This window comes from Microtus pennsylvanicus, chromosome 1, assembly GCF_037038515.1.
Source record: "Microtus pennsylvanicus isolate mMicPen1 chromosome 1, mMicPen1.hap1, whole genome shotgun sequence".
In the NCBI taxonomy this organism is placed as follows: Eukaryota; Metazoa; Chordata; class Mammalia; order Rodentia; family Cricetidae; genus Microtus; species Microtus pennsylvanicus.
In genome coordinates, this window is record NC_134579.1 from 192,299,790 (window position 1) to 192,313,897 (window position 14,108).

General features: G+C 40.1%; 1 protein-coding gene across 9 annotated transcripts in view; it reads right to left on the bottom strand.

The window, feature by feature from the left end:
* Bclaf1 (BCL2 associated transcription factor 1) overlaps nt 1-13,677 on the bottom strand; it is a 31,896-nt gene extending 18,219 nt beyond the window's left edge. For 3 of the 9 annotated variants that reach the window (XR_012907702.1, XM_075948007.1, XM_075947982.1), the window contains exons 1-6: nt 13,549-13,638; nt 7,156-7,216; nt 3,702-3,815; nt 2,211-3,113; nt 383-1,048; nt 74-243 (exon numbers count right to left, since the gene is read on the bottom strand). Coding sequence is in view for 7 of the 9 variants with exons in the window: in XM_075948007.1 (XP_075804122.1) it covers nt 74-243; nt 383-1,048; nt 2,211-3,113; nt 3,702-3,805 (1,843 nt within the window). In the remaining 2 variants the exon portion in view is untranslated. Of the gene's footprint in view, nt 1-73; nt 244-382; nt 1,049-2,210; nt 3,120-3,701; nt 3,816-7,155; nt 7,217-13,548 lie in introns of all 9 variants that reach the window. The other 6 variants (XR_012907701.1, XM_075947999.1, XM_075947962.1 and 3 more) reach the window with 3 other exon arrangements.
* Between the last annotated feature and the right edge of the window lie 431 nt (nt 13,678-14,108).

Below are 14,108 nucleotides of genomic sequence, written 5' to 3' on the forward strand. Positions count from 1 at the left end.
TTCACCTTAACTACTCCTTTTATTTTGCATGCAAGAAAAGTTCACTTCATGATACTAAATATATTAAGCATACCTTTAACATGATGAACCAAGGATACAATGTGTTGTATAAATGACTCTGAAGTGCTTTTGCTGGCCTGAGGTAGCTTAATGTGGTCAAAGATGGATCGGAATTCTTGCTCCTTCTTGACAGAATGGACAAGCGTACTAGCAAGTAGCCTGTCTTTCGTCAAGGAGGCTGGCCTAGAATATATCAAAAACAAACACACACACACATACACAAAATACAGCATTGATTTGAATGTGTAAATTCCATGTTCAAAAAAATAATTTTACCATTAACCACCTCTAGATTACTTACGAGGCATCAATGTGGAATTACCTGTTAGAATCATCAAGAGGAACAGGTGCCATTTTGAGTTTGACTTCAGGACGATGAGAATCACTGGCTATCATTTTGATCCTAAGTGGGCTCTCTTCTCTGAAGACAGACTTTTCTCGTGTATCTAGATTCTTGTGTAGAGGGGGACTGTAATCAAAGAGGTCTTTGAGCTTTTCAGACTTTACCTGCTCAGGTGACTGTGTTTCTTTCTTTACTGTTATTCTTTCAGAACCTTTGTCCTCTTCCTTGTGCTTATCTTTTGCAGTGCTAGGCCTTTCCACTATGTATCCAGTCTCTTTCAGTTTATAATTCTTTTCTTCTCTAAATCCATCACTTTCTCTATTGCCTTTTAGTGAGACTTTGGACTTGTACTTGGGTCCTTCCTCCTCAGTATTCCGATGAGATGAAGTACCAAAACTTTTCCCCTGATCAGCCAGGACCGATTTCCTAAACTGTCTATAATCCTCTGTCTCCTCTGTGTCATCCCCTTCTGAATCATTAAATTTTTGTTTTCCAGACTCTTTATCACTGAAATAATCTAAAACTTCCTGGTCTTCCCAATCTCCCTCAGCCCTGCCTTTCTCTGGTCCTTTCTCCTTGGGAGCCTCTTTCTCCCTGGGGTTACCCCTGTCAAGCAGGAACACTCTAGACTCTTCATCTGTGAACCTGTCAACGGGAAAAGTACAGTAACTCTGGGTTGCATTCACTGTAGATAATTTGCATATTTAAATGTGTTATTCAATGAAAAAAAACCTACAGAAAATTAACCTTATTCTTAAAACCATTAAAAGCACTCACACAGAATTTATATTTACAAATGATCTAAAGTTTAAAGTCATCCTCAAAATCCTATTCTATGCAGTCACCCACCACAATTTTATACGAACAAATCTAAATTTTAAGGGATCCTAAATTTAACATTTTAAGGTTAGAAACCACTATACAAATACCTACTAAAATTCAGTTTATATTTACACTCAAATTTTCAGATTTCACTTTTTATGTTTTTCAACTGAGTTTCATGTTTGCCAGCTAGCCTCCAACTCTCTATGAACTGAACACTCTTGATCCTCCTGTCTCTACTTTTCTAATACTGGGATTACAGGTATGCATGTACCACAACATTTACCTTTTTCTATCAATATAAGTAAGAGCTCGGAGACTTTAATAGAATTTGGTATTCAATACTTTAACTTAAATCACAAAACAGTTCATATAAAATTTGTCCTAAAAAATAATGACTTCTGGAAATAAGTAAATCATCAACTCAGTGAAAAAAATTCTAGATAGCACAGTAAAAAAATTATAAAACAGTATAATTTGTTCTACTTCCTCACTTTCTAGGTAAATCACACTATATTAGCAGCCTAACTTTTGTGAAATTTCCTAGTATCTTTCTGTAATACTTGAAATTAGAATTTAAACAAGGTATTTCAAATGTCATTAGACTGAGAAATAGCAAGATGTTTTTCCAAGTCAGGCAGAATTTACTAAGTATTGACAGCTGGATTGTACTATCACATAAAAGCAGGTAATATGACCACACAGTCACATTCAAAAGCAAAAAGGAAAAAAGTCCCTAGCACAAACTGTTTACTTTTTTTAATATATATCATTGGTTATCTTAGGCTACTTAGTTTTTCCTTGTTTATAAAACTAACTGAACTGACCAAAATTGCTAACATTAAAACAAAAACTAGAAAAACATCACTGAAAGAATTACCAAAAAAAATTACAAAAAATTGAGCACATAACACAATGCTACTTTATTGCTTTCAAAATTTTTTTAAATCATTATTATGATAAATGTCCTACTTTGGGTTCTTACCTTTTTAAAAACTTTCCTGTTTTTGCCGTTTCCTGATCTCCTCCATCAGGATAAAAAGAGGACCGCCCCCTAGATTCCTCTCTTGGAGCACTCTGTGGTGTGATTGTCTTTGCAGGGCTTCTTCGTGAAGGGATATGATGAATCGGACTATTCTGGGAAGGACTATATCGACTAGACCCATTTCCAACAGAACCAGATCCAGACCTTTCAGGACTGTGCTGCATGGAATGTGAATGCTGAGAAGGGGTATTTTTGGCAGAGTGGACTGTACTAAGCATGGGGGCATCTGAGCAAGATGAACTCTGACTAGGTGGTGTGGCAATAGGTGATGGACTATGAGGTGATCTTGGACTATTATCATAAGCTGAAAGGCCAGGCCAAATATCACCAGATGTGGCAGATTTATTAAATTCATCAATAGACTCAGATGGATCATGTTCAAATGTATCCTTTGGTTCCTCCTGTGATTTGCTTTTCAAAGGACTCTCTTCTTGCGGTTCCCCTTCAGCTTTTTTGGTTTGTTTTTCCTGAGACCCTCGTCTTTTAGAGACAGGAGATTTGCTATATGGGGATGAAGAACGAGACGATGAGGATCTTGGAGACCTAGAGGATCTGTATGACCGGCGAGATCTGCTTCGGGATCTTTGAGAAGAAACGGATCTTCGTTTTGGACTCCTGGAACGTGACCGACCTCGTCTAGGACTCCTAGAATGCCTTCTATTCCAAACAGGTCTATAGCCACCTCGATGGTATCTACCTCCTCCTCCTTGGTAATACCCTCTACCCCTTCCTCTGTACCCATAAGGCCGTCTCATTCCTCTATTATTCCTGTAATCTCGACGATAATCTCTAGAATAAATACGATCTCTACTACGAGACCTTGAATATGTCCTGGAACGGGACCTAGAACTAAAAATGAAATAAGTATCAATTTAAGAAAAATAAAGTACTTCATTCTAACATTTTAGATACATTGGGCTGAATAAAACATATATACAAGGTAAAAATATATACTTAAAAACTTCATTTGTATGAAAGTTTGTTTACTGTTTCTGGTTTAAAGCTTGTGTCTATAACAGGCCTCGGGAAGGTAGGCACAGGAAATAGAAGGGTACAAATATATTCAGCAGATTATTAACATATCTAGGCTGACACTTAAAGTCACAGTGTAAGAGAAATTTAAATGGCACAATGAATTGCTAATAGTGAAAATGGAATTATATACAGTGAAATGCCACTGATATTCAGCAAAGCTGATCATATAAAACACAGAAAAATTACAAACTAGTATTAAGTCTCAATAGGTTCCTCCTTTCTATGATATGAATATTACTACAATTCTCAATTTCAACTCTAAATGCAGATAACTAATCCAATCCTTGGAGTTTTACTGAGAATGAAATATATTAATGGAGTTAGCACTACATAAGTATGCACCAGATTATTTGCATCTATTTTGCTAGTAAAAACACCAGAAACACATTAATTCACCTGTATCTCTTCTTTCTAGAATGTGATCTTGATCTTGATCTAGAACTCGATTGTGATCTAGACTTTGATCTTGAAGAATGTGATCTAGAATTGGAGCGGCCCATTTCTTTTCTCCTAATCAAATGAAGTGGAAATAGGTTGAATCAATACAAATAAAAGTACTTGGATATTTCCTGATGCCAGCTGGATTTTTTACAATCATTACTCTTTTCAAATGAATACTTAACTTATAAAACAGGCCTATTATCCCCTAAATAAGTTTTCACTTGCATAACAAATACTATATACTCGAGATAAAACAAAGTATTTCTATGAACTAAATACTTATGTGCCTCAATCCAAAGGCACCAACTATAGAAATCAGAAAGAGCAGTCAACAATTGTGTTATGTGTTTTTCCATACCCAATACCTTACCTGTGAAAAATATAAAATTACATGAGTATTGCAGAAAAGAAACCTAAAAACAGACCATACAAATGTTACAATATTCACTAGAGAGATGGCTTGGTAGTTAAGAACACTGTCAGAGATAGGGGCCCAGCACTAAGTGGGGGTGGACACGGGGTCCCACCCCTAACCAAGAAGTCATCTGCAACTGAGACCACCAAAGAATTTCAATTATTACAGTGTGTATATTAACCCCACTTCAGGGCATGCCCTATGCCCAGAGAATAATTGACCAACACAAAATAAGTTCAAAGGTATTTTCTATAGTCTGCAGTGTAGACTTTTTGTCTCATTTTGCTTTGTTTGGCTTTTTTTCTTGCCTTAATAGATTTTTGTATTCATTTTTGATTTGTGTTTTTGTGGGAGTGTTTTCTGTTTCTTTTTTCTTGTTTTTTGAGAAAAAGGCCTAATGGTGGTGGCCCATGCCAGTAATCCCAACACTTGAGAAGAAGAGGCAGGGAGATAGTCATCTTGTGAGTTCCAGGACAACTAGGAGTTACAAAGAAACCTTGTCTTGGAAAAAAAAGAAAAGGAAAGTTGGGTACCAGAATCTAAATTTTCCTAAGCACTGATATAATCAAACTTCACTAGATACAGAAATCAGCGATGGTACTGATTTATAAGACGTGCTTTTCCTTAAAATACCACACACACACACACACACACCATATATATATAGTGTGTACATACTTTGGTATGTACATGCAATGATTTACCACATATATATATACACATACACATACACATACCATACAGATGTATACGGTGTGTATGTTTATGTATATATATGTGAGTGTGGTAAATCTTTACATGTACATACCAAAGTCACATTTTTATTTTCAGTGATTCAGAACACACACACACAAATATATATATATATTAGCCTTAGCCTTTTAAACTTATTTTTTGCCATATAAGTTAAACCCTAAACAACAGACATTATGGTCACTAAGCCCCAGACAGTTAAACTTCCACATACAACCAACCTCTGACTATTTCAAAACTTAAATACTAATAGCTTACTGTTGACTAAAAGCCTTAATATTTTAACAGAATTGACACACTATATAGTCATGTTATATGCTGCAAAAAAAAATACAAGAGAAAATTTATTGAAGAAAATGCTCACATGAGGAAAGACATGTGGCTACTCACTACATTTGAGTAGCACATGACAGCAACAGGAAGTAGTTAAAAAAAATCATAGTATGTACTAAAGTTAATGAAGTCACTATTTAATGCTGCACCTTTGTATTTGTGTATGTTTTTGAGTCAGGGTTTCTGTGTAGCCCAGGCTGTCCTGGAACTCACTCGTAGACCAGGCTAGCCTCGAATTCAGTGATCAGCCTGTTTCTGCCTACCAAGTGCTGGGCTTTACAGACGTGTACCACCACCACCTGGCTGTATTAGTTTATATTTTTCACTTTTTTACAAGCAAATGAACCCATGCAATGAGTTCATAAATAGAGAGAGAGAGACAGAGAAAGAGACAGACAGAGACAGAGAGAGCACGAGCTCTGTAGTGGAATACTTGCTCAGCAAGCATTAGGTCCTAGATTCAAGCCTTCGAGTAAAATAAAAATAAACTGTGCCAGGCATGGCAGTGCACACCCTTAATCCCAGCACTTGGGAGGCAGAGATAGGAGGATCTCAGTGAGTTCAAAGTCAGCCTGGTCTACAGAGCTAGTTCCAGGACAGGCTCCAAAGCTACACAGAGAAACCCTGTCTTTGGGAGAGGGGGGCTGGAACGACAGGAGCATGTAACTGTTTAGCATACAGGGGTTGTTTCCCCGGCAAAAGAGGGGGCGGAGCAAACTGAAAATGAAGTTCATTTACTTAAACTTTTGTTTTATGTGTATGATTTGCCTTCATATGCAGACATATTCATACCTGGTACCCACTGAGACCGGAAGGTGCCAGGTCTTCCAAAACTAGAGTTACAGGTAGTTGTGAGGTACCATGTGGGGTACTGCAAATTGAACCCATATTCTCTAGAATTACTTTTAAACGTTGAGCCATCTCTCCAGCCCCAATTTATTTTTAGTAGGGGTATATGTGCGTAGATGCAAAAATGCCACCATCTACATGGGAAAATTAAATAACTTTATGAAGTTTATGCAGAGTTGGTTCGCTTCTTCCTCCATTCAGTCCGTTAAATCGAGGTTGTCAAGCTTGCATAGCAAGTGCTTTTACTGCTAAGCCATCTCACCGATCTCAATTCAATGTGAGTCAAGGGCCAACTGTATAAACTTTCCAAATTTCTAAGTTATTAGCAAAAATAATCATGTCCATAAAACTCAATTTACTAATTTTGTAAGTATTTAATTCTCATATATTTAAATCTTAACTCTCATTAAATAATTTTTAGGGCACTTACTTATTTAGAGTTTGCTGTTATTATAATAATATAGTACTACTAGAGCACATTACAGAAGATACCAAGTTAAGCCAAATATGATGGCACAGACCTTTAACCCAAAACTTGGGAGGCAGAGGGAGGTGGATGCCTGTGAGTTCAAGGCTAGCCTGGTCTACATAGTGAGTTGTAGGCCACCTAGGTTTATAGGAGAGACCCTGTCTCAAAAACCAAAAAAATAAAAAACCTAGAAAGGTTTTGAGCTGACATGTACTGGGCATCCATCAGGGCTACAGAACAAGAGTGTGTGTAAGCACCATACCCAGGGGGGTTGTGCTTTTTGTTTTTGCGTGGCATTTTGTGCCCTGAGTTTTAGAAAACACGTTTATAGATGTGGAAAAGCTATCATTAGCATTTCAATTTTTACACCCCCCCCCAAAAAAAAGAAAAAAGATTGTTCCAGGCAACTCTATTTGGTAGTACTAGGGGCCAGATCTAGGGTCTTGTCATATTAGGCAAGCACCTACTTCTTTAGCTATCTCTCCAAGGCCAGTTTACAACACTCTTATTAATCACTTCTGATGCAGGCTGGCAGCTAATTTTCTCAACTAAGTCAAAAGTAAAACCTTCAGAACATGAATGTCATTTACCTTGGGCTCTATGCAGGATCCAGAAGTCAGTGATGTCTTTAAGATACTGCCAAGATTCTTCCTGCAGAGAATGTTATGGGAAATTAAACTCACAATTCAAATTCCAAGCAAAGATTTTTTTTTAAGGAGTCTATGGTAAACTAGAAATGCACTGCTTATAATACATATATTAGGAATAGCAACAAATTATGTAGCCCAAACCTCCACTTTAGCCTCTCAAGTACTAAGATTACAGACGTGCACCTTGCCTGACTTAGGAAATAGTAAACTTTCATCATAACAATTTAATTAAGATGACCATGATGGGAAATAATCCTAGCACTTGCAAGGCTGAGCAGGAGGATGATGATTCTGAGGTTAGCCTGAGCTATGGAGCAACAGCCTACATTATATAAGTGACAAAGAGGCCAGAGAATATGGCTCATTAGTTAAGAGCACTGGCTGCTGTTCCAGACGACTATCCAATTCCCAGAACCTACGTGGCGGTTCACAACCATCTGCAACCACCCTCCTTCTGGTCTCCAAAAGCACCAAACACAAACCTGGTGCAGACCTACATATGGACAAAACATAAAATAATTAAACCAACAACAATAGCACCTATAATCCACAAATTAGGGCAAAATGGCAATCGAATCAGTTTCATTTCATCCTCAGTTATTCAGCTGAGTTCCAAGCTCTTAGGCTACATGAGATCCCACACATCTGTCAAAAACAAAACAAAACTTTCTAGACACAATGCAACAAAGTATCATGTAACTGATACTTGATTTCTAATTGTAACCACCTGACCTCTAGGGAACAAATGTCACTCCATCAGAAAATCTCAAAATCATCTTTGCATACAAAAACAACATAACATTTAAGTAGCCTGTAGTGGATACTCATAATGCTGTGTTTTCTAACACCTACAACAACTTAAGGCTCTGCTCATTTTCTTTTTTCTTTTTTTGCTTTTCAAGACAGTTTCTCTGTGTAGCACTGGCTGTCCTGGAACTCACTTCCTAGGCCAGAATGACATTGAACTCACAAAGGTCCACCTGCCTCTGCATCCCGAATGCTGGGATTAATGGCATACACCACCTCAGACCAGCTCTGCTCATTTTCCTAAAACATCCTATTATCTAAAACTGTTTTTAAAAATTCCTTCTAGCACAACCACAGTAACTTATGGCAAAAACAGTCTTTTAAAAGTATCAGATTAACTGTCTAAGAAACAGGCAGCAAATGACGCAAGTCTATAGGGAATTAATACACCTAAGCTAATTGGCTATGTAAGTAAATTTAATGTTAATCAGTTATCAATACTGAAAAGGTTGCAACTTTGTGAATAATATTCAGAGACTAGTTTTATGCAAAGGTTCAAAACTACCAGAACAAAAACTGCTCAGTTTCTTTTTGTTTGTGTTGGGGGAAGGAGGGGGTGTTTGATTTTGGTTTTTGAAGGTGGATTTCTCTTTATAACCCTGGTCATCCTGGAACACTCTGTAGACCAGGCTGGTCTTAAACTCAGAGATCTGCCTGCCTCTGTCTGCCAAGTACTGGGATTAAAGGTACGTACCACCGCTACCCTCACCAGAACAGAAATTAAACTAAAGAATATATAACTGTCATTAAGAGGCCAGCATATAGATTTGAGACATATATACTAAAATAAAAATCCACGAATCTTACTATGCAATGATCGAATTTTAAAACGCTACTTTGGAAATATGAAGAAATAATACAATTAAATGTGTCAATCAATAGAAGCATCCCATTAATAGCCAATGCTCTTTGGGAAGATTTAGGGAAACTAAAAATCCAAGTGAGTTTTGACACAAAACTAAATATATTTCTAAAGTTTCTACAAATTTATTTTTTAAGTACTAAAAGCCCCAAGTAGATTTAAGAAAAAGTTAACTCTCTATATTGGTTTCTATGAAAACTTCATCCTGGTGCTAGGGTGATGGCAGAGTTTAAAGTCCTTGCTGGGCTAGAGAATTGAGATCCCAACACCCATGTAGCTGCACACCTGTCATCTGAGAGCTGGGAGGCAGACGGGAATCCCAGGAGATCACTATCAAGTCAGCCTAGAGAACTAGTGAACTCTAAGTCAGTGAGAGATCCTATTTAGAAAATAATACAAGATTAAGAACAGAAGGACATCCAATATCAACCTCAAATTCACACCCATGCATACAAGCATGCACAGCCATACTCACACTCGCATATACCACAAGTCTCTGTCCCCATCCTATCTCCACTCCCTCATCCTAGATTACAGGCCTGGATACTCAGGTATGTGCTAGGGATAGAAACTCAGGTTCCTGGTTTTCTGCAACAAGCACTATATCAAACTGAGCCATTCCACCAACCTCACTCTAACTCTGCTGGGAAATTCCTAGAGGTTATGAAGAGAGTCATAATTATCTGATCTACATTTTAAGATGGCTGTTGTGTGAAGGAGAACACGTAGACAAATTGGACAGTTTAAAATTAAATAAAATAGTTATCTAGGCAAGGTGGTAGCAAGGGGGGAAAAGATACAAATCTAGAATTTAGTGTCAAATTATACTTAACATTCGCGTATTTGTTTGAGTGTAGAGTACACAGAATATAGAAGTAAGAAAAACTGATGGAGACCCCCAAATTCTAACAGCTTGCTTGATTGATACTTAACATCTGGAAGGCAGACATGTTGGAAGCAAAATCAAAAGATATGTTTGTGGTTCTTAGGATATAAAAAGTTATATCCTAGAATTTGACTGAATTCCAGACCTCAAAGCCTGTATTTTGTTCACTGCGCTAACAAGTGCCTTTACAGGGCTAAAACTACTCAAGTATCAAATTTTAAAATGCCAACCTTCCCTTTACTCAACCAAAGTTGCCTATTAAAAGACTCCAATTGTAAACAGAGACTAAGTTGCCTCATGTATCTTTATCTAATTCACCACAGAAAAAAAGCCAGCTATGTTTTGTCTTTAAATTTAAAATCATGCCTGTTGGTGATGGCAGCAGCACACACTTCATCCCAGCACTTGGGAGGCAGAGACAGGCAGAATTTGAAGAAAGATTGGTCTACTGAATGAATTAGGACAGTCAGGGCTACAGAGAGAACCCTGTCTCCGGAAAAAAAAAAAATAGCTTAACTAACTTAAATCCATAAATATCTTAGAACCCTTTTTTTTTTAATGTATAAGATTAACCTGAAAACAGGTGATTAGAGAAAATGTTCATCAAGTTGGTGACACAAGCTTGGAATCACAGCACTTGGGAGACACGAAGGACAAACGTGAGAGCCAGCCAGGACTATCTCAAAATAAATGAGACAGACAGACAATCAACCTAGGCACAGTTACCACAATCTGTAAACCCAGTCTTTTGTCCTAGCACTCAGGAGGCATGGACAAGAGCATCTCAGCAAGTCCAAAGTCAGCTTAGCCTATAAGGCAAATTCTAAGTTAATCAGGGCTATTCAATTTGATCTGTCTCAAAACTAAATTTAAAAAAAAAAATCTAAGATAAAACTATTCAAAAGTAGATTGTCTTATGATTTCAATCTTTTGTTTTTATTTTTTGAGACATGGTTTATGTAGCCTTGGCTGTCCTGGAACTTTCTGTATACCAAGCTGGTCTCAATTCACAGAAGTCCCCTACCTCTGCCGAGTGCTGGGACTAAAGGTGTAGACCACCACTGCCCAGCTGATTTCAAACACATTTAAGCTAAAAGTCTTTATTTAGTATACTGGGACCCATCTTTTAAAATCTGAAAAATACACTTTAATATATATGTATATTAGGCTCAAATCTAGGCTCTTCATTAAATGACAACGCAAATAAATAAAATAAGGTATTTACAAGTTTACAGCTAAATAATGAATAGTAAAAGCTAAGCTGACTGGCATATGGTGTGTGCTCAGGTATTAACTATAACTACTGGTTAGCCTTGTTTGTTACATACACGTTTCCCGCAGGCTATCCATAAACTTACTTCAAACAACTCATCTATTTAAGAGCACTCCTAACTCTTTTAGGGCTTTTAGAAAGTCCTAAAACATTAAACATATGTAAGTTAGTACTATTATTTATGAAGTTCATGGTCAGATTGATTTTCAATCTTGAGGACTCACAAATATTAAATGCTTATGACCCAGGGGTAATACTCATTAGTATTTAAGAATGTTTAAGAAGCAAGATACCAATAATGCATAAACTCATATCCTCCAACTACAACCACTTACAATTACTACCCAGAGATACACTGGTCTTGATTCTCTTAACAAGTCAAGAAAATTATAGGGCAGATTTCAGCTAGCGGAGTATTCAACTAATGATATCAAGTGCAGGTCCTGGGAATTCCCAATTCAACCATCTATTCAAAACTGAATTAAGACTTTCTTCACTGCTTTTACATCACATATAATCTAGCCCATCTTAGGTTGCTCCCAACCTAAGTTGCTCAATAAATTCAACTAGATGCAAGCCTATCACTAAGCAGTACTTCTACCAAATCGGCTGTCAAGTCCTAAAACTACTGTTTACTAAGTCAAAGTCAGCTCTAGGGATGGGGGTGTGCTGATCGACAGTGTTTCCCAGCATGTACAAAGTCAGGAGTTTTGTTTGAGTCCCAGCACCATAAATGAGTATGGTTCGAGACTGTTTTACCAACACAGGATATTTCAGCTGACTACTATGAACTGCTTAGGGACATACTTCCTATCATGATACATGAATCTGGTTAGGATCACACAAAAAAGCAAAGTAACTGGTAAGTCTTTTCTATATAAAGGTTCTTAATTGCCTAACAGTACCCCAACTATTTCCATTTGAGCTACCTAGAATGCAAATTCAGCGATGACAAAAAACTTTGTTCTGCGTTTTTCTTTAATATAAAACAAATACCTGAAGCAACAGGCTGTAAGTCTGAAGTGACTAATGGTTTTCATCAGTTTTAGCTGCATTTGCTTTCAATTTCTATTCTTCTCCAATTCTAATAGAAAATAAAAATTACGTTGAAAGTACTGATCGCTGATTTTTTTTCTCAAGGAAGTGTTTCTCTGTAACAGTCCTGGCTGTCCTGGAACTCGCTTTGTAAACCAGGCTGGCCTCCAACTCACAAAGATCCCACCTGCTTTAGTCCCAAGTGCAGGACTAAAGGCGTGTGCCACCACCGCGGGGCCCTGATCCCTGACTTTGACCAGATAAACCTAAAATATGTTGGGCATGGTGTTGCACGTCCATAACCCAAACATAAATACAAGGAGAACCTGTAGCTCGAAGGCACTTGGACTCATGAGACCAGTTTGGGACACATACATCCAATACTCTGAACATTCTCCAAGCCAAGAAAAGAAAATCTTAAAACTCAGCAGGGACCCGAAGTAGTGACACAAAACTGTTAAGCGCCACTCCCGAAGATATGGCAGGAGATTAGCCGCGAGTTCGAGGTCAGCATTGGGCGATGGAGTTATAATCTTAATGTATCCTCCTCACCCATTTACCCAATCACCACTGCCAATGTCCTGAGTAAATTTCTAGGGAGTGGCAACTCTTACCGAAAAGGCACGTCAGTGCTTGTATTACTAGAGAAAAGGCTCTTCTTAGACGAACCCGTTAGGACACGAATCTAACGCAAGCAAACAGCAACTAGGTACCGACAGCTATAGTCAAAAGCCAACGGTTGTCCAAAACAGAGTAAGTTGCTAGGAAACCAAAACGATTCAGACTGGGTAAAAAAAACCTTCCCGCCAACACCCAGGTGCTGAGCGGTCGGTTACAAACACCACATCCCAAGCCTCGATCAGATCACTTAATCTGGGCCTAAACTGACACGTACCCTCGAGGCGAGGGAGGCGGCTTTAACCGCAACGCAGAAAGTGGTTGATCCGCTCGCCTAACTTTGTCGCAGGTCACCGTTATTTTATCCAAGACCCACAAGTCAGGCCCGGAAGGAAAGACAACTCCCCCACGCCCCCGCCCCGGCCAACGACAAGCCAGCCGCGGAGCCAGCACTCGCGGCCGCTTTGCCATAGGCAGGGAAAGAAAGGAAAAAAGCGCGCCTGCGCAGAACCCCAGGTCGGGCGCGCGCAGGAGGCCCAGCCGCCGGGGGGGGGGGGGGGGGGGGCTGGAGTGGCGTTTGCGCACGCGCACGGGAAGGCCGCACGGTCCCCCGGCCCCGAGCCAGGTTCGCAGCAGCCCTGCCCGCTGTCCGCCCGGCTCCCCATCCCCTCCCCTATGGCCCGTGGCGCCGTAAGAGGCTCAGGAACTGAGGATGAGCCACACGAATAACGGCACAGGGTCACTCCCGGGTTCTTCTCGCCGCCGATCCGTCACCACGCACGAAAGTCACCAAACCCCACTGTCCCGTCTCCACGGCCCTTCCGAGTCACTGGAGTGAGGCGCAGGGCCTACCTGACACGCCGGAGCAGGGTTTTCAGGACTTGTCTCCGCTGGAACTACACAGCAGCCATCTCCCGACTCCAGAAGGAGAGGAAAACCATAGAGGTAGCCTCGACGCGCGAGCTCGGCTCCGTCACTTCCGATCCGGGGCGTGGCCTTCAGAGCCGCTAAATACGCGGGCCGGCCCCTCCCACCCGGCCGCCCAGGCGGGGCTCGAGACCCGCCGCGGAGACGTCGCCCTAGGCTTTCTGGGAAGTCGCGTGGCCGATCTCGCGCGAAGACTCGTCGGGTTCGCCCGGCGGCGGGTAGCGCCCGTCTGCGCCTGGGCTGCGGCCGACGGAAGCGGGGCGCGCCGGTCACTGGGCCTGGTGGTGAGGGACCCCTAGAGCAGTGAGCTGGCCCGGGTCATTCCGACGAAAAGACCGGAAAGCCGACGCAGCCATGTCCGCAGACACAGTCTGCACCCTTCCGGAAGCGCCGCGTTTCTCAGCCTGTTAAAGGGCTAAACGCACTTAGTTAAACCCGGACGGCTTCGGCTATCTCCGGAATTGCTTCGTGTTAGCTCGGCGTCC